Below are 19643 nucleotides of genomic sequence, written 5' to 3'. Positions count from 1 at the left end.
GAACACAAGTTTCAAAATGTCAGAAAGAGTAAAAGAAATGGAGAATTAACGTGAGGGAATAATTTTCATTGAAGTGATGTTATCTACACATCTTTATTTTATTTTATTTTTTAGACACTCTTTTTCGACTCTTTAACAGACATTCTTCTTCGACCGTTGAGTCAAATGATTTGAAGAATATTAAATGACAAAAATTAACAAAAGGTGAGTAGATAGCATACCCATAAAATATACGGACTAAGATTCTCTCCTTCCTATTTTCATTCCCTTCTCTTCTCTCACAATCTCTAGTTTTTTTTTCTCTCCATAAAAATAATTAATATAAAATATTAACGTAACTTAATAATAACAGTTTAAATAAAAAGGGAGGAAAGTGATGAAAAAAACGAAGAAGAAAGAATCTTACTCCAAAATATAGGCACCGACAAAAACTTAAGAAAGTAAAACCTTAAAATATAGCGGCACCGACAAGAACTTAGTAAAGTAAAACAAAAGTATGGATCCCCGGTATATAAAAATTAAAAAAACCAACCAGTCTGCCTTTGCAAGATGGCAAATGTGTAAGGAGGTAGTATTCATGCGAACTCAAAGTATTTGAAAAAACAAGTTTTTCGGAGAAAATTGAAAAAACAAGTTAAAAGAATTAATCTGGTTCCTACTTGAAAGAGAGAAGACCTCATTACTTTAAATTACTTTTTTGTTAAAAAAATGTTTACTGATTGGTAGTCCACATTTTGTCTCTGAGATTGTGGTTAGTATTAGGCTTGATAATCCATTAATTCAGTATGATACAAAAATAACAGGTACAATCTGTTAACGAGTTAGGTCAGTATAGAATCACATGTTAAGAATCCATAAAGATAACAGATATGACTAAAAAATGACCAGGTTTGTCAGGTCTAGACATTAGCCATGACAATTTTTTACTAACTCGTTTACCTAATACGAAATAACACAAAAACAATAGTTTCTAAGTCAACTCGTTAACGAGTAAGGTCATTATTAGGTTACTTATTAAGAACTCGTAAAAATAACGAATTTGACTACATGACAATCCATAAAGATAACGGGTATGACACGAACACGACAAATACAACATGTTTACCAGGTCTAGTTGACATTGCGTGGTTCTGAATAGTATTAGAACCTGGGAGAGTTAGCTTCGTTTTATTTGTTAATTACACATACTAGTAGGGTTTTTCTTGTTATTCTAACAAGGCCGAACTCAGTCTCTTTATACAATCAATCACTTTAATACTTTGTTTAGTTACAAACTCACGTTGTTAGGTTCGTACCAAAGTTCTTTTGGCCATATACATATACATTAAGAGCTAAAAGAGAAGTGGTGAAAAGAAGGAGAAGAACCCTATTATAATAAAAGAGTGGTTGAGCCTAATTCTTTGCTTTGGCTTGGAAATCATAAATCATGTGATTCTTCGACAAAAGCAGGTACCGAATGCTTGTTAAGGGAGAAGATTACTTTTTCCAGATCCGATTAAAGATTTGAATGCCGAGAATTTTGAAGGAACGACCGAACACGTATGCTTAGCATTGCATAAACTTCCTTTACATTTTAACAAAAATGGAGAAAGAACCTCTTTTATAAAATCTTATAACGAAAGGCTGATCCCCAATACCCCCTTTTGTCCTTGTTTAGAATAAACCAAATAAATATAGAAAATACTTGCGTTCATCTCATGGTGGAATCGAGATTCTTTACAAATCTAGCAAAATCGAGAAATAAGATGAATGAACACAAGTAAGGGAAATGCTAAGGAGGCTCTTTCCCACTCTCCGTGAATTTTTTGCCATATCATGTTTTTTGCACAATTTTCGTGCCAACATTATAAAACATTGTATTAAAATATATGAGATGGCGGATAATCCATAGAGAATCCATGAAGAGTCCCACTTTGAAAAAGTCTTCTTAGTATTTCTCAACAAATAATAGAAATGCTAAGGAGACTCTCTCTCAAAATGAGACTTTTGATGGATTTTCCGTCACCTCATATTTTTGGCATAATATTTTAAAATGAGATGACAAAAAATCTATAAAGAGTTTCACTTTTAAATCTTCTTAACATTTCTCATATTGTAATTTTGCCCACACAAAGATAAAAAAGAAAAGAAAAGAAAAAAAAGGACTTGATCCCAAGAAAAATAATGAAGACTTGATTCTATACTTTTCTTCACAAATTTATCTAATGGACCCTCTTGTCATATTGTGATGATTGTATTAAAGATTAGATGGTGAAATTTCACCAAAACAGAGTAAAGGATGAAATATTTTTATCGACAAAATCAATGGTGTGTTATTGTCACATTTGTAAGATCATAGAAATACAATCAGGTACGTCAAATGTTATAATATAAATAGTTGGACATTTAAATATTTTTTTAAATACTTGTATTATGACATTTAGTATATCGAGTTGTATTCCCGGCAAAGTGAAATTTTTGTCCCATAAGACATTGTTGTTCCACCTATCAATGTATTTATATTGCCCTCAAACTAACCACACGCATCTTCTTCTCCTTTTCTAATAGTACTCAACTGTCAACCTACTAACAAGGAAAGTAAAAACCTACCACATGCATATATATGCGTCTCATCCTACACCAACCTTCCCGTGACAACCATCATAACCCAACCCTTGCTTCAAATATCTCTTTTATGTGCTTTTATGTGTATAATGATAAAACACTTTCCTGCATGGTAATTTTCTATAGAGTGAAATAAAAGCATCTTAAATATGGTGGGGATAATCAACTTTGTGAGTGACAAGCTAAATTTTAAAACTATATGTATTAAGCGGCTAGTATTGTGATTTAGTGATATTTCTCTTAACTTGTAACTGAGTAATATTATGTTTTATTTCCATAAAATGCGAGTTCTACAATATTATAGTGGCCTCCCATTATGTGGCCGAGCCTAGATTGCAAATCTCATAATGTAAAATGTCGTTGTATATACCATACTACAAAGCCTTACTAAGCGCCCAACTTCTTATAAACATGAGTTCATATTTTTATAAATTTAGGACATATTTGTTAACCATTTTATTTTAAGTTTTTAATTTTTAATTAGTGTTTCAAAAAAGAAGTAAAATACATGAGAGAGATGGGTAATATAGATTGTTCAAATTAAAAAGTGAACACGTTTTAAATGAATATATAATATATACAAACTAGCTCATAGTCTAATAATTTCTTTTGGTATCAAAGGTTGCACAGATGAGTTCTAATATTGTCAAAATATATTTCCCGAACAAAAATATGGCATGAATGTAATGCAAGTAAGATCCATGCAGCATTATTATTATTTATATAGGATGATGCATGAACTTTTATCTTCGTTTTTTTTCTTTTTTTTTTCATGCAACATTGCTCCATATTTAAATTATTCTTTGGGCAGAACTCCATATTTAATTTGACTTTAAAAAGAAGGAAAAAAATGTTAAGAATATTTTCTTAAAGTGATATTTTCCGTGAACTTTCTGTTGTTTTACAATTTAAGGTTAATTTTTGTGTTAATATTGTAAACTATTGTACCAAGAACATTAACTGACAGACAGTCCAGGCATAGTCTAATCCAATTCACAGAGATATGAAAAATCATTACTCCATTTTTTCAATATTCTTAAGATAATGTTAGGAAAAACAAATTTTTAAACCAAATTTGCAAACAAATTATATGTGATCAATAAGAAATAAGCATGTTAATTGACACTTAACTAATAATCTAATTATCTACAAATACATCATTTAATTTTAAAATTTTGATATCCCTCCCTTTACGTGAAATTGTAAAATGACGGCACCCAAAAATAAAGTTAGACACTATGAATTGTACGCTCTGCTACCCAAAAACAAGGAAATGGATCATCTTCGGATCCTTTCATTCTAATCTACCAAATTAGGAAATTTGTATTATTAAAATTTGATCCAACGACTATAAATAATAACTCACTTTAAAAATTATAATAACTTTAACCGTTGGATCAATTTTTAATTGTACGAATTTTCTAATTTAGTGAATTAGATGGAAAAGATCATTTTCCCAAAAACAAATACAACTTCAAACAGGGCAAACCTCTGTCCTGGTAAAACACAATCAAAATCAAATTAACATCCCTAATTTAAACATTAGCAACCTAATTATTTCCAATCCAACGACCAAAAGAATGGAGTCAAAATCCCAACGGCCGCGATTGATTTAGTCAACTGGGGTGTGGCTGGTTGGCCCATCGTACTGTTTCGGAATCTAATCCAACTTCCCCAGCAATATCTGACTGCTGCCCGTAGTCAGTCCCACTGACTGCCCGAACACCGACTCGTCAGCACCCAGTCTCGCTCCGGGCAGCTCCAAACTCGAAAGCTCTCTCTCTCTGCTCCCTCTTCTATTTCTCTCTCTACACTGGGAAATACATAAATGTGAAACCTTTCATTCGGAGAGCGATGGAGGCCACCACCTTCTGCCTTCAGGTGAAGGTGGCTCAAAGATATTGCTGAATGAAGTGCTCCCATCGACTCCATTGATAAGAGAGAAACAGAGAGGGAGAGAGAGAGAGAGAGAGAGAGAGATGGGTCAGGGGTTGAGTTGCAGAGAGAGTGACGAACATGGGCTGTTCCGAGCCGTACAATTTGGGGAGCTGGACACCGTGGAAGCTGTGTTACAGAGAGACCCAACTCTCCTCCGCCACTCCACCGTCTACGACCGCCACTCTGCTCTTCATATCGCCGCCGCTAACGGCCAGATCGAGGTGGGTTCTTTGTTTGCTTCATTGGGATTTCATCAAATCAGTGATTGTTCCGAGTTTTTCTGGATTTTGGGCAAATGGGTTTTTGATTCTTGGTGGGAAATAACTTTTTTTTTTTTTAGGAAATCTTTACGGGGTTTGAATGTTTGATTAATGATTTTGTTTCTCGTTTTTTGCTTTGATTGGCAGATTCTTTCTATGCTGTTAGAACGATCTGTGAATCCAGATGCGTTAAATCGTCACAAGCTGGTAAATTTTTATTACTTTTGGCTCCGAATGTGAAAGTTTTGATTCTTTTATGTTCTGTTTCTTGCTTGTTCTAATTATCTAGTTGGAAATTGTTCAGACTCCATTGATGTTGGCTGCAATGCATGGCAAGATCTCCTGCGTGCAAAAGCTTCTTGACGCAGGAGCAAACGTATGTGAAAATCCAAACTTTTTTCTTCTTCTTAGATTTGGAAATTTGGTTTTTATTTCCAAATATTAACTCTCAATTTGATGTGGGATATTTATCAGGTATTGATGTTTGATTCCCTTAACGGAAGAACCTGCTTGCATTACGCCGCTTACTATGGCCATTCTGATTGCCTTCAAGCTATTGTTTCTGCTGCTCATTCGAGTCCTGTTTCTGTTTCCTGGTTGGTTTCCTTTTAGACCATAGTGTTTTGATCCCCTCTGTGATTAATCTGGCTTTTTACTTATCGAAATTTGTTGGATTGGATATCAGGGGATTTGCACGATTTATAAATATTAGGGATGGTAGAGGAGCAACACCGTTGCATTTGGCAGCACGTCGAAGTAGGCCTGAATGTGTACGTATTCTGTTAGACAACGGGGCTCTTGTTTCTGCTTCAACGGGTGGTTATGGGTAAGAATTGCGCTGAAGTTCTTAATCCTTTTTAATCTATGGTGTTAGTTTTGTTGCGTAGATTGATGAGTTTCTGTTTACAGCTGTCCTGGGAGCACTCCGCTTCATTTGGCGGCTAGAGGGGGATCTCTGGATTGCATACGTGGATTGTTGGCGTGGGGTGCAGATCGTGTTCAAAGAGATTCATCCGGGTATAATTTCGTTTCGTGATTAGTACCCCCTGAACTGATGCTCATATCCCGTAACGCTATTTTAAAAACTTAATTTGAGCTTATATGTTATGTGTTTTTGTATATGCAGGAGAATACCATACGTAGTTGCTTTGAAACACAAACACGGAGCTTGTGCGGCCATGCTAAATCCTTCGTCAGCTGAGCCTCTTGTGTGGCCAGCACCTTTAAAGTGTATTAGTGAGCTTAATCATGAAACAAAAGCTCTGCTAGAACAGGCCTTAATGGAGGCAAACAGGGAGAGGGAGAAGAACATCTTGAAAGGAACCGTTTACTCACTTCCATCTCCGTCACATTCTGATGCAGGCATGGATGACAATATATCTGTGGTAATTTCCCACTCTCCTCTCTTTCTTCATATTCAAGTATATGTCTATGTTATTATAAAAAGTAGGAGCTTATGATGGGTTTCACCTTTCTCAGTACTACTCAATGACCAAAAAGAGTTTGATTGAAATCTAACCGCCCAACGAAATCTTCTTAATTGTCTAAGACATTATAAAATCATCATCTATTTGTAATTAATCATAAGATGGGGTCCTGTCTTACAGAGTCATACACGAGTGAGGGATATTTTCTGATCATTATTTGGCACAATGCCGGATTTTCCTCTTTTTTTTTTTTATTGTTTCTGAAAGAAGGAATCAATGAACTTGGTTGTTACGAGTCTACGACAGAAAATTTTGAAATGTTTTTGAATTACCTTGCTCTTTTCTTTTTTCTGCAGAAGAATTATCTTGTTCTTTTGAGTCAGAGGCTGTGTTTCTGATCAAAATCAGATGTCATGAGCTTTGTTTTCCATAGCAGTGAGCTGGACCATGAGTCTCATGATAGTTTTCTGAATCCTAACATTAGAAACTCTACTATTTTGTCTTTGCTTCATGTGCTTTCCTTGGCTCCAGTCCCCCATTTGATCATGCGGCTTAATTGCATCTTTACTAGTTTTCGGACTTCGTAGGTCAGAAGGAGACATATATTCAGCAGTCATGTGAACTGTAGAGACATCTACCATATTAATTAATGCATGGGGACCAAGGTACTCATTCGGACGTTTTATTGCAGGAAAGTGATTTAGATCTATGCTGCATATGCTTTGAGCAGGTGTGTACAATTGAAGTCCAGAACTGCGGTCACCAAATGTGTGCACAATGCACTCTAGCCCTCTGCTGCTACAACAAGCCTAACCCAACTACATTATGCCTAATGCCACCGGTTTGCCCATTCTGCCGAAGCCCCATTGCCCATCTGCTAGTTGCAAAGATCAAAAGTTGCGATGATGGTGACCATGACACCGCAGATAACAATTCCTCCAAGCTAAGAAAGGCAAGGAGGTCCCGAAACTTCAGTGAGGGCAGCAGCAGCTTCAAGGGCGTATCGGCACTTGGTTCTTTCGGGAAGATGGGCGGCCGTGGCTCAGGCATTATTGCTGAAAATGAATGGGTTGACAAACCTTGACGTGTTTCGGCATTTGGCAATAAAAAAGATTCCGTATTGTGATTCGAGGATTCGTCGCTTTCATGTAAGTGAAAGCGAGAAGAATCCAAGGAGCTGCTGTGTACAGATAAAAAGTCCATGTGTTATGTAGTTTTGGAAAATAAGCAAAGTGAGTTGCAGGCTATTGGGTTAGGTTTAGATGTCTTGTTGCTTGTTGGTCAAGTTAAATTTGTTTACTTGAGGTTCAAGGAACTTATTAGTTGGTGATTTGAGAGTCTGTTAGGTATATGAATTGGGAAGGAAAAAAACAGAAAAAAAAAGGAAGAAATTATTTTTCTTAGTTGGAAATACAAAATTCTTGAATGGCTGCTGCTGGACAGGGACACAAAAAAGAACCATTGGAAAGAGTGAAGGATATGTTGTGTGCTTTTGACCCCCACCAAGCTCTCCTCTTTCCTAGTGAGAAATGTAATATTATTTTATTTTCATTTTTCTGGTGGCAAGATTGAATTATTTTTCAGTATTTTGTGTGGAGAAATGGAGAAATTTTTTTAGTGTGACGGGAATGCGGTTCAGTACGTTAAGTGTCATAATAAAATTGGTTGAAATTGTTTTTTTTTATTTTTAAATTTCAAACTAATTGTATTATTACATTTGATGTACCGAATCGTGTTTCTAGCACACTGAAAAATCTCTTGGAGAAATGAGATTGTGGTGAAAGAATACAAATAAATAAGAGTTATTTTCTTTTCTTACAACATCATATTTTCAATTACTTTAATTTACCAGAAATGAGATTTGGACATACTATTTAAGTGATGTGAAGAAGGAACAAACTTGAATAAATATAACAACACGTCGTTTAACTAACTGATTCTTAGTGGGGGATTATTTTCGGGAGATATAGAAAGATGCAAGGCCTTGTTAACTAATTTCACGGAATAAAGCGAAAGAATCCACTCCTTAATTTTGAAAGAATTCACTCTTTTATTTTGTGTAATAGAGATTTCCTAATTAGTATTAGTAACCAGGAATATCGTTAAAACAAAGATCCGGATGATTCTTTCTACAATTCAATCTTATGTTACCAAAGTCAAAACTCATTCTTTGGATTCTGACTTTGATTCCTATAAATTAAATAACTACAAGATCACCACACATAAAAAAATTTATTAAGTTTTATTAAATTAATACTCTTATTAAATATTAAATTAAGACTCCTAACGAAAGAACAAACTTGAATAAATACAACAACAAGGATAATAAATAAAAAGTGATTGGGAGATTGGATTTCATGTGATTTGTGCCCTTTATTGATCATATGACTCCAAAATGTAGTGGAAATTGGAAAAGTCAGCTACATCCCGAACAAGGAAAGTTTAGAGTTTGGGTGGGTCAACAGTGAAACAGTACCTGACAAGATGTTGACCCGAAGAACACAAGTTCGGCTTCTACGTGTGTGAAAAGCCAAGAAATAAGCAGGCCCACTTGAACTATGTGGGCCCTGGATTTCAGTTGGCCCAGCCTTTTGCTTGATACGACTAATCTGGACTTGTACCAAATATCTGATGGCTGTGGCCCGTTTGGCTGTTTTTTTCCACCATTTTTTGTCACTAAATGATGGTCACTAAGATAATGCATGTATGGACGGTGTAAAAGTCTCATCGGATGGAGACATTGATTGACTTGCTTGCTGCTCCTTGGGTTCCACTTCTTCCTTGCAAAGAAGTTTGTAAGTGTGACGGAAGCCACTTCTGTTATAACACGTGAATTTATTTATTAATACTACATTTTAAGTTCATAACGTATTAATTATTTTGTTATATATTATAATGCTTTGTGTATATGTGCCATTACATTATTATGAGTAGATTGTGTTGAAGTTTTATATTTACACTTATACACTTATTTTTTTGAGTTGAGCGGTAGTCTTGGTAAGTTAGATGTTAGATTAAGTACCAACGGGGTTCGAATCCACGCTGTCATGCAAGGATACAATATCTTTTCACGACTGTGGTAAATGGTCACTTACTTATTTTTACACTTTAATGTGTGTAAATGTGGTAGGCTCAAAATTTCTTGTCTTTTTGGACTCTTCATGTATGCTTGTCATTGCATTGCCACAAATTTAGTTAAATATTAGACCGATTGAGTTGTGTGATTGAACTAGGAAAGATCATAAAGTGCAACTCTACGTTTTTATAAAAACTGAGTGCGTGATAAATTTTTTGAAGTACTAATAACAGCTCTCGTTAAATATTAAAGACATTAAAACGTTAAATATTAAAGACATTAAAACCATTGAGGATGCTCTCTGCATGTGTTCTAGGACAAATCCTATTTGGTGGTAAATTTAGGAAAGGTTGAATGGTAGTATGCACAAGTTTTCTTGTTCCACTTAGATATTTCCTAGCCATTTTAGTCAATTGGTAGGACATAGTACCTAGGATACCATCACAGTTTGGCCCCAGCTGAGCAAGTTTTTGTAGAAAATTTGAAATGATGAACATTTGCTTTTGTAACATACTTATCATCAAATGAGATTAATCAATCCAAATTACTAGCTAATTTGCTCCATAAAGGTGAGACATACATATTTCATGCATTTTCTTCTCCATACTAAAAAAATGTTTGTGATTGTTTCTGAAGAAACGAAGTAAAAGATACGGTAGATCTAGGACAGCTATCGTACGAGGTATACCAAATACTCAAGGCATTGGCACATAATAGATCGATATGGACGCTGAAAAATAAAAACCGATTGTTGCTGGTACTTTCTTCTCGGTTCCTTCTTCTCCTTCTTCAATAAATCGAGCTCAGATGCAATGGAATTGTCAATTGACCTCTTGATTTCTTCCAATAACAGACTGAGACATTCACCTAATGCTAGGCCAAAGAGAGAGTTGTCAACACATGCATGAAAAGAGCATTGATTTTCTTTGGTCAACATGATCTGAACCAAACCATGGACTAGATTGAGGAGGAGCAACTTGACCATCAACAAAGAGTGAGTTATTTGATTCTCTAGCAGGCTGATGATGCTCAGCTAGGGCAAGCTCGTCATCTGGTCCGTAAATTGGAGGGTTTGTTCTGTAACTTTCATTGGCCGCTTGTCTCTCTGCCGCAAGAAAGTGGCCGAGAGATGGCTGATGATGGCGCACATTCTCACCGTCTGTACTGTCTTTAGAGCATAAAGAGAAAAAACACATTCTGAACTTGGTGGTGGTTGTGGTGGTGTTGTTCATCTTCCTGTCCTTACCAGCCTGATGCTCGGATTTTCTTCCTCTCAGTGATCTTCTTGAGAGCTCCAGAATGCTATTGATTCCTATAAGGCTCCCAAGTGTGATGCTCCTATCATGGAAAAAAGACCCTGTGGACTGCAACCAACCAAGCACATATTGAGCTAACAATCCTAGAACATGTACAAAACTTAAAACACTGTCAAAGATTACGGAAGTTAACAGGCAAACAGATCGGCGACTTCCTTCAACTATTTTTTCATATATCATTAAGATCAGGCAACAGCAAGTTAGCAACACATACTGTTAATTAGTAACAGTAACATATGTTTTCAGTAAATGTGATTATGTTATAAAATTAGGCTTAATTGTTCTAGTGCCCCTTAAAGTATGGTGAACTCTCACAATGTCCTTTGAAGTTAAAGTGACCGACCTTGCCCCCTTGACCGATGTTTTGCATCCTACATTGCCCCTCACCGTCAGATTAAGAACGCTAACGCGGTACATGTATCCTCAACAGTGGGGGGCAATACCTGCTCAATATAGATTTGGTTTATCTACTTCAACTCAAGGGACGCATACCATATAGTATGAACATGGATTAATTTGTCAAGTTTAAAATGGCTTCATAAATTTAGAATGGTGAATTGATGCTCAAGGATGCTAAGTTTGCAGACCATTTGAGGACATTGTTTAGGTCCACAGTGTCAGAATCATCTACAATACCATTCCTACAAAGTCAGTTCAAACTTCAAACCGACGTTAATCAATACTAGTGTAAAAGTGAAGCAACCCAAATACGTGATTAGTGTTGCAAACACGAAGGAACATATTACTGGTGACAAAACGGATTTTCTCCGACTTGTGACACAATAGTTACCTAGCACACAACACCAGTAGTGCTGTTTTGTCAAGCTTACTGTCTAAACAGTTATGCAGACTCAGTAAATATACAACAACAACAACAAAGCCTTTTCCCACTAAGTGGGGTCGGCTATATGAATCCTAGAACGCCATTGCGCTCGGTTCTGTGTCATGTCCTCCATTAGATCCAAGTACTCTAAGTCTTTTCTTAGGGTCTCTTCCAAAGTTTTCTTAGGTCTTCCTCTACCCCTTCGGCCCTGAACCTCTATCCCGTAATCACATCTTCGAACCGGAGCGTCAGTAGGCCTTCTTTGCACATGTCCAAATCACCGTAACCGATTTTCTCTCATCTAGACTCGGTAAATATACATGTATATTTATTCCATCTCAACATATGACGGTTACAATAAAGGGCATCGAATCCTTGACCGAGCCTAATCCTAACCCATTTCCGTGATACCTAATTAACACATCATATGAAGATTTACATAAAACATGAAGGAAAGAAAAAAAGGCCTTCGTTAAAGAATATTTGTGCATGAACAAAACAACCTGAAACAAACAAAAACAGAACAGAAGATACTAACCAGTAACCACATGCTAAACAGTATATACCAATCATGTCTAAACCAAATAATATACATTATATAGATACACGCACACATGTCATATGTCTGGCTACAAAATTCCAACAAAACCCATCAAAGACAAGACTAGTCTGACAAAAACTTAAACCTTAAGTGTCTGTAATTACACTGACCTCTGTGTCCAGATCTGATGATGAATCAGTGGAGGAAGTTGGAGAACCAGTGAGTAAAGTGTTGAAAGAAACTGACCCAGAAAATTCATGGTTTGAAGCAGCCAGCCCAATTCTCACATGCATTGGCTGCAATCCCAGAGGCCATCCTTCGTCCTACCCAACAATCATATCATCTTATCAATTATTCATAAGCCTCCAACAATTAATGACAAAAAAGTGTTAAACAAGACTGAACAATGTGGTAAGAAAAAAAGTAGAGCCAGTGACCCACAAAAACAGAGAAATTATAGGAAAAAAATAAAAATAAATCAGACCCACCATAGAAATCTAGAGAGAGAAAGAAATGGGAGGTGGGTTATGAGCCCAGGGGGGAAAATCCAAGGAGGAAGAGAGAGGAGACAAAGGAGTACCTGCTGTATTTGCTGAGCCATTTGCCCGCAAAGGCCTAAGTGTGTCACTTCCTCAGGTAAATGGAAGAAGTGTCATTTCCTTAAATTTGCATTGCAGCTTTACATTTTTCTGAGGTGAATTCTGGTGTGGTAATATTGGGTGACTCTATATCTATATAGATAGAGGGAGTTTGTCTGTACAGGGGATTAAGAACAGCACCTGGAGTCTAGAGAGAGAGAGAGAGGGTCAAAAGGAGTGAGAAACAGAGAAACTGAGTCAGAGGAGTAATCATTTGTGAGCACTGTTTGTTTGCTTTCCTTGGGTTTTATTGAAGGACCTGGATTGTTTGCCCTCCTATTCTACACCCTTCTCATCCTTTTATATTTATGTGATCACGGTTAAATTATGTCAACATCTCATACCCTTCCCATCTTCTCATATTTATATGGTCACGGTTAAGTCACGTCAACATTTTATATTTCCATTGCTTTTTGTTTTATTATTTCTATAAAAAAAATCAATATAAAATGTTGATGTGGCTTAACCGTGACTACAGAAATCTGAGGGGATGAGAATGGTATGGGATGGAGGAGGGCATACAATTCAGGTCCATGGGATGTGGACGACAGACAACCTAGGTCCGTTATTGAGTGTTTGAATAGAAAGAGAAAAAGAATCATTTGTACCAATAAAATGAAAAACAAGAACATAATTCCAGAAATGGTTGAATCAAAATTTTTTTTTCTTGTCGAACTTGAATCATAAAACTTATTGACAATATAACAAATTGTTTAACTCCTTATCAGGCTTTGCAAAGTTTGGTTCATCACCGCGAACTTTGTCCTTTTCATTCTCACACTAATACATAAACTGTCAAGAGTTGCCCACTTGCGAATGAGCGACAAACTTGAAAACAATTATGAATGTGTACAGTATCTTCTTTAGAATCTTTAGATGATGAACGCAAAAACACGATATAGATGAAAATTGTAAACCCGAGCGCAACCCATTACCAGCATGACTAATAACACAACGTTGATATGTCACGTGATGTTATTGTCGCATACAATAATTTATCATCATAAAGATTGTAGAGATCAAATGGAGCGTATTAATTTGGAATAAGAAGACACTTTTCTTTTGTTGGATCATTGGATGGCAATAATAATAACAGGTGGACTGCCAGTGCCAATGAGTGTTCCTTTTCTTTTGGCCCACAAACGACTTTTTGTGAGACTAGGCCCAAAGGTTTTCTAAGCGGGCCCACAACAGTATGACCTGGGGGAAGCAAATGACTTCTTGTCTGTCCCATGGCTCCTCTTTTTGTAGGGCAATGTTTTTATGTATTCGAAATGCAGTCGTATGACGTTGTTTGATTTCAATAACATATTAGCCTATTAATTCCTACTAGTATATATTTAGAGACCTCTCATACCATATATTCAACTTTTGAAATATATTTGATTTTGACAACAAATTTGGATATAATCTTCGTGTGATCGTATGGTTCTTACTTAAATTTATTAAAGTTAGCGTCTTAATCTGTAGATGATGAATGTTGAATATCGATGCAGATGTGTCATGTGTGTGTGTGTGGATGTGATTAGTGTGATTGGCTTTTAAGGGTTCGTTGTTTGAAAAATCAAGGTATGGTATACATGCAAATTCGGCCGGCAATCTTAAGGTGGTGAACACTGACGATCAGGAGGTGGGTGTCCTAGTGTTATGTTTGTTTTGTTTATTCTCTTGTTGCCGGAGTTCGTTTGGGCCGGGGAGCTGTTTCGCCATGTTTGTTTGCTTTGCCCTTGTTGTCTGGGTTTTAATTGAACGTAGATGCATGGTGGAAGAGAAGCAGAGCAGCACATCAAGAGTCATTTTTCTAAAATCCAATAAACAAAACTGTGTGGCCGTGGTTGAAAGACGGAACAGTTGGTTAGACAAATGACAATCATCTTTTCATATTTTTCAAGGCAATTAATAACAATAAATACATTTTGACATTTTGTTGCAGAAAGGGATCAATATTTATATGTTGTTGCTATATCATCATTGTGTCATCGTTAGGTCGTCGATATATGATCAATATGTCGTTGTTACTAAAAACTGGTCATTTGTGCAAAAAAATGTCTATTCCAACTAATTGCCTTATTTTCTATACATTGTTTTTGTTTATAATTAAGTAAAATACTTGCATTCTTATAGGTTGTACCACTTGATTTCGCACACCTTCAATTGAATGAGCGACGATTCACTCTCGGGTGGGTAGCGAACCCAGAGGCTTGGTCGGACTTCTCAATCAAAAGCGGGCAAATTGACCACAAAGGAAAATCTAGTACACATTTGCAATAAATTAGAGGACAACCAAAAGTGGGAAAATCGAGTTCCCAAACCACCATTTGGGCAGTGGGGCTGGCACCGCCGACCCCAAGCCGAGGCAAGTGCGGCGGCTGTGTTGTTGGCCGACCCCAGCCTCTCTCATATAAAAAAAAATGGTTAGTTTGTTTTATTAGTTGTTTTCTCAAGCTTGGCATGCTTGTGTTGGTTTCAAATTTAAAGACTCTGGAGACTCTAAAGATTCCTCCAAGTCTGGATATATATAGGTCACCAAACACGAGTTCAATCCAAAAGGCGGTGTTTTATCATTGTGCACAAAAAACATTTCTAGTGATTTGCTTTTGAAATGCTGAGCAATTGCTTGCCCTTTTCTTTTCAATGGTCCAGTAATCTTAGCCAACTGGATCTCCAACAAAATTTTAACATAAACGGGGACATTGAACTCACAAAAAGAAACTGGTTTATAGCTTACATGGACATAATCGCAGATACATCTTCATGTGTTCCTGAATATTCTTTTTGTGATTTGTTCCTGATTGGCGGTTGCACAGTAAAATCTCCCATACCCGTTAATTGTCTGTCTAGTCTCTGCGTTCATCAACAATCATATTCTGATTCTTATTTAATCTTGAAGCACCCACGCACACAAGAAATATGGCAGGCCAAAGGGACAGTTCGATAGGATTTTCAGCATGTCGAATGAAGCACACGTACTGAACAGTAGAGAAAATGAACTGAGAGATGCCACCGAATGGTCCATAAAAATCAGCGAGCGTGCCAAAATGCCTGCGCCGAGGACGTGGATGGTAAAACCACCACAAAACTTAGGCACAAAAGTGACTAATTAAGTAAGGGATGCGGAGCATACTTCTAGTTTCTAATGATTCGGGGATAGTTAATCATCATGGTATCTTCAATTTTAAAGGGACAAAACACTTCCGAATAACCAAAAGAGATTGTATTGTTCTATAAAAACGATAACTAGTACGTGGTACTGAATTCTAAAAACATTATTTGGTGTTTTCTGAAGAAGCACATACCACTAAAAGCGCTTCTAAAAGAAGCACTTGTTAAGAAAATTATGTTTTCGAACTTGATAACAATACATATTTGTTATACTTTTGTGAGGTTTCCCTCGAATAGATAGGTTGTGGGGTTTGTGACTGGGTCTCAGACTGAACCTCGGCTTGCGTCTGCGTCTGCGTCTGCGTCTGCGTCTGCCGTCTGCTGCTCAGCAAATGGATTCATTAACTCAAGTAACTGTGCAGCCTTTCTCTTTCCTCTATCTGTGCCATTTTGTGCCAACTCCAATAACGAACTCGTCACCCCGAGTTCCTGAGCCTCTACTATACGTTGTTGGTCTCCAGAACAAAGATTCACCAAAACCGCAGCTGCATTTTCTCTATTTCGGAGAGATCCAGTACCAATAACTTCAACCAAAACGGGCACTGCCTCAGCAGCTCCAATGGCTGCTTTCCCTTCAGGGTGGCTAGACAGTATAGCTAGAATGGCCAGTCCCTCATCCACCATTCCGCCTCCAGGTTCTGTCAGCAGCTTCATTAGGGTCGAAACAACACCGGCCCTTACTGCCTTCCCCTTGTTACCATGATAAATGCACAAGTTAAAAAGTGCAATTGCAGCATCTTTCTTCCCCCCTTGGGTACCTTCACTCAGCAATGTAACAAGTGGCGGAATGGCTCCCGAAGCGCCAATCATAACTTTATTTTCATCCACAATAGAAAGGCTGAAAAGGATCGCAGCTGCATTTTCCCGTGCTTCCATCCCTCCATTCGTGAGAACATGAACAATACCAGGAACTGCTCCAGAGGATATGATACTTCCCTTGTTATCTTCACATAAGGAAAGGTTGAGGAGTGCTGTCACAGCATGCTCTTGGGTGCGGGAGTCTGGGGTTGAAAGTAGGCCTACAAGCAGGGGTATTGCACCAGCTTCAGCAATAGCCACACGATTATCTGCATTACCTTTGGCAAGAAGGCGGATTTCAGCCGCAGCAGACCCTTGGTCTTCGGGGTTTACTGACGTGAGCTTGCGGAGGAGAACTTCAATCTAAACAGTTATGAAGGCTCATTACACATACATGTATATTTATTCCATCTCAACATATGAATACTTGACCTACCCTAATGCTAACCAATTTCTGTGATACCTAATTATCAAATCATATGAATGTTTACATAAAACATGAAGGAAAGGAAAAACAGCCTTCATTCAAGCATATTTGTGCATTGTGCATGAACAAAACAACCTGAAATAAACAAAAACAGAACAGAAGGTACTAATCACGTACTAAACGGTATAAACCAATCGTGTCTAAATCAAATAATATATATCCCAAAAGTATCAATTATTCATAAGCCTCCAACAAATAATGACAAAAAAAATTAACATGACTGAACATTATGGTAAGAAAAAAGTAGACCCACAAAACCAGAGAAATTGCAGAAAAAAAAAATGGGGCTTTTAGATTCAGGTCCAAAAATAAGTTGTTTTGTGAGAGTGAGTTAAGTTATCTAATTACATATTTTTATTTGTTCTATACTCATTTTATATTTTCTAAAAATATTAAAAAATCAATTAAAATCTTCTAATATATGCATTTTCTAACTCTAAAAAGTCTAATTAATATCTTCTAACAGAAAAACTAATATGCTAACATAAATTCATCTGCAAACATTTTACCCTAAATCAAGTAATACATGAATGTATATTATACCTATAAGTGAGATATGAAATCTAATTAAAGGGTACAAAAACATAATATACTTGCAAAAAAGACATTAATATGCAATACAGGTTAGTTGTAAAAATGAATTTGTCATATAGGTTGATATAAGTGCAAGTAATCTGTTATATAGATTGATTATAAAAATTAAAAATAAAATCTATGAATGGGGTTTGGAACAGGAAGAAGAACAAGAACAAGAAATAACAAAAAAAAAAAAAAGGAAAAAAAAATAATCAAAGAGAAAATTAGGAGGAAATTTAATTTTCATAGTTAAACGTAAGATTCACGAGAGAACCTCTACTAATTAATAAAATACTCATTGTCAAGCAAAATTCCATGAAGTTATCAGTTTAACTCTCTAATTAAAACAGAACATGAATAAGAAATATGGGGCAGAAATGTAATTTCACACAACCAAATTTTATTTTTTTTGCAAAGCCTCACCTACATGTAATCCTAACATATCTCTAATTAAAAAAAATAAAAATTCTCACTCCCACATTCTCTATCACTCTCTTCATCTCTCCTTCTATTTCAAAAACAAAAATAAAATATTTTCTCACACACTTTGTGTGCCCATATGCTAATATTGAATAAAATAATCCTAAAGTCATGAACTTATTTAATAAATTTGACTATTCCTAATGTTGACTGAAATTCCTAATGTTGATTGAAAAATTGAACTTATATCAAGAAATAAGAATAAGGATTCCGAGGATCCGTGTATTGTGTCCGTTCATCATACATCGTGCAGTCAGAAATTATTTTAAATTTTATTATTTAAAATTGAACACAAATAGTATTTGACGAAAACTAAACGCACAATATACGATGAACGGACACGATCTCGAAGATTTATTATTTAAATTGAACAAAACATTATTTAATGAAAACTGACCCACATTATACGATGAATAAACACAATTTACAGATCTCTGAGATTCTCACAAAGAGGATCCGAAGAGGATCCGGATTCAAGAAATAGGAGGTGGGGTTTGAGCCCAGAGGGGAAAATCCAAGGAGGAAGAGAAAGGAGAGACAAAGGAGGACCTGCACCTGCTGTTGTTGCCGAGCCATTTGCCTGCAAGGGCCACAGAAACTGTCACTTCCTCAGGTAAATGGAAGAAATGTCATTCCCTTAGATTTGCATTGCAGCTTTGCTTTTTCTGAGGTGAATTCTTGGTGTGGTTATGTATCTATATAGCGGTCATTTGTCTGTACATGGGACTAAGAACAGCACGAAGAGAGAGAGAGAGAGAGAGAGAGAGAGAGTCAAAGGAAAGAAAAAGCAAATGACCAATTCCATTCTAAAGAAACATGGTAGAAAAAAAGATTTGTTTATGAAACTTATTATTTAAATGAGAATTAAGAATAAGAAAATTCGAAGTTAGAAATATTGAGAAAAAAAATGTCTTTTGATTTGAAAAACTTATTGTGACTATTCTTTTCAACTACTATTTGTTTGCTTTTATTGGGTTTTTGTGGATGTTTCACTAGAAAGATAAAACAGAATAATTTTGTACCAAGTAAAATGAAAAACATGAGCATAATTTCAAAAATAGTTTAATCATAAAACTAATAGACAGTACGAGAGGTTAATCAACTCCTTATTAGTTTGTGCAAGGTTTGGCTCCTCACCACAAGAATACATCAACGACTGGGAGTTTCCCACTTGCAAATAGGCGACTAACGTGAAAACATCTATGAATGCATACAATATCTATTTATTGTAAGAATTGTAGAGATCAATGGAGCGTATTAATTAGGAAAAAATAAGACACATTTCTTTTGTTGGATCAATGGATGGCAATAAAATAAATAAGTGTATGAACTAGTCACACTGCTAGCGCCATTGAGTGTTCATCTTCTTTCGGCCCACAAACGTCTTTTGTTGTGAGATTAAGCCCAAAAGTTTTTAAGCGGGCCCACAACAATATGACCTGGAGGAAGCGACTTGTTTGCCCCATGGCTCCTCTTTTTGTAGAGCAATTTTTTATGTATTCAAAATGTAGTCGTGT

General features: G+C 36.3%; 3 protein-coding genes across 4 annotated transcripts; 1 reads left to right on the top strand and 2 right to left on the bottom strand.

The window, feature by feature from the left end:
- Positions 1 to 4311: 4311 nt before the first annotated feature.
- On the top strand, positions 4312 to 7852 carry LOC103421149 (putative E3 ubiquitin-protein ligase XBAT31). Its single transcript, XM_008359188.4, has 8 exons — positions 4312 to 4763; positions 4950 to 5009; positions 5107 to 5178; positions 5277 to 5398; positions 5488 to 5628; positions 5712 to 5819; positions 5929 to 6187; positions 6921 to 7852. Exons 1-8 carry the CDS (start codon positions 4584 to 4586, stop codon positions 7311 to 7313), a joined length of 1335 nt encoding a protein of 444 aa, XP_008357410.1. The 5' UTR covers positions 4312 to 4583; the 3' UTR covers positions 7314 to 7852.
- A 2008-nt stretch (positions 7853 to 9860) lies between these two features.
- LOC103421138 (uncharacterized protein At3g17950-like) lies at positions 9861 to 12901 on the bottom strand. Its single transcript, XM_008359178.4, has 3 exons — positions 12566 to 12901; positions 12156 to 12308; positions 9861 to 10669 (listed from the first exon to the last, which is right to left on the bottom strand). Exons 1-3 carry the CDS (start codon positions 12584 to 12586, stop codon positions 10199 to 10201), a joined length of 645 nt encoding a protein of 214 aa, XP_008357400.1. The 5' UTR covers positions 12587 to 12901; the 3' UTR covers positions 9861 to 10198.
- Positions 12902 to 15822: 2921 nt separating this feature from the next.
- Positions 15823 to 18934, bottom strand: LOC103421123 (U-box domain-containing protein 13-like). Of its 2 annotated transcripts, none has more exons than XM_008359167.4 (2): positions 18682 to 18934; positions 15823 to 16946 (listed from the first exon to the last, which is right to left on the bottom strand). In XM_008359167.4, the coding sequence occupies exons 1-2, from the start codon at positions 18700 to 18702 to the stop codon at positions 16050 to 16052; spliced, it is 918 nt and encodes a 305-aa protein (XP_008357389.1). In that variant the 5' UTR covers positions 18703 to 18934; the 3' UTR covers positions 15823 to 16049. The 2 variants fall into 2 exon arrangements, with proteins under 2 accessions (XP_008357389.1, XP_008357382.1); XM_008359160.4 differs by having other exon boundaries at positions 18676 to 18923.
- Between the last annotated feature and the right edge of the window lie 709 nt (positions 18935 to 19643).

Source organism: Malus domestica, chromosome 03 (assembly GCF_042453785.1).
Source record: "Malus domestica chromosome 03, GDT2T_hap1".
In the NCBI taxonomy this organism is placed as follows: domain Eukaryota; kingdom Viridiplantae; phylum Streptophyta; class Magnoliopsida; order Rosales; family Rosaceae; genus Malus; species Malus domestica.
The sequence above is the reverse complement of the archived record's forward strand: the minus strand, read 5'-3'. Positions and strand labels throughout refer to the sequence as shown.

Coding starts and splice junctions, on each gene's coding strand:
- LOC103421138 (XM_008359178.4), bottom strand. CDS start 12,586: ATGGCTCAGCAAATACAGCAG. Junction 12,309..12,565: donor TGGCTCAGCAAATACAGCAG/GTACTCCTTTGT, acceptor ATTGTTGGGTAG/GACGAAGGATGGCCTCTGGG. Junction 10,670..12,155: donor CATCAGATCTGGACACAGAG/GTCAGTGTAATT, acceptor GGTTGGTTGCAG/TCCACAGGGTCTTTTTTCCA.
- LOC103421149 (XM_008359188.4), top strand. CDS start 4,584: ATGGGTCAGGGGTTGAGTTGCAGAGAGAGTGACGAACATGGGCTGTTC. Junction 4,764..4,949: donor CCGCTAACGGCCAGATCGAG/GTGGGTTCTTTG, acceptor TTTGATTGGCAG/ATTCTTTCTATGCTGTTAGA. Junction 5,629..5,711: donor GCTTCAACGGGTGGTTATGG/GTAAGAATTGCG, acceptor TTCTGTTTACAG/CTGTCCTGGGAGCACTCCGC.
- LOC103421123 (XM_008359160.4), bottom strand. CDS start 18,702: ATGGCTCGGCAACAACAGCAGGTGCAG. Junction 16,947..18,675: donor GGCAACAACAGCAGGTGCAG/GTCCTCCTTTGT, acceptor ATAACTGTTTAG/ATTGAAGTTCTCCTCCGCAA.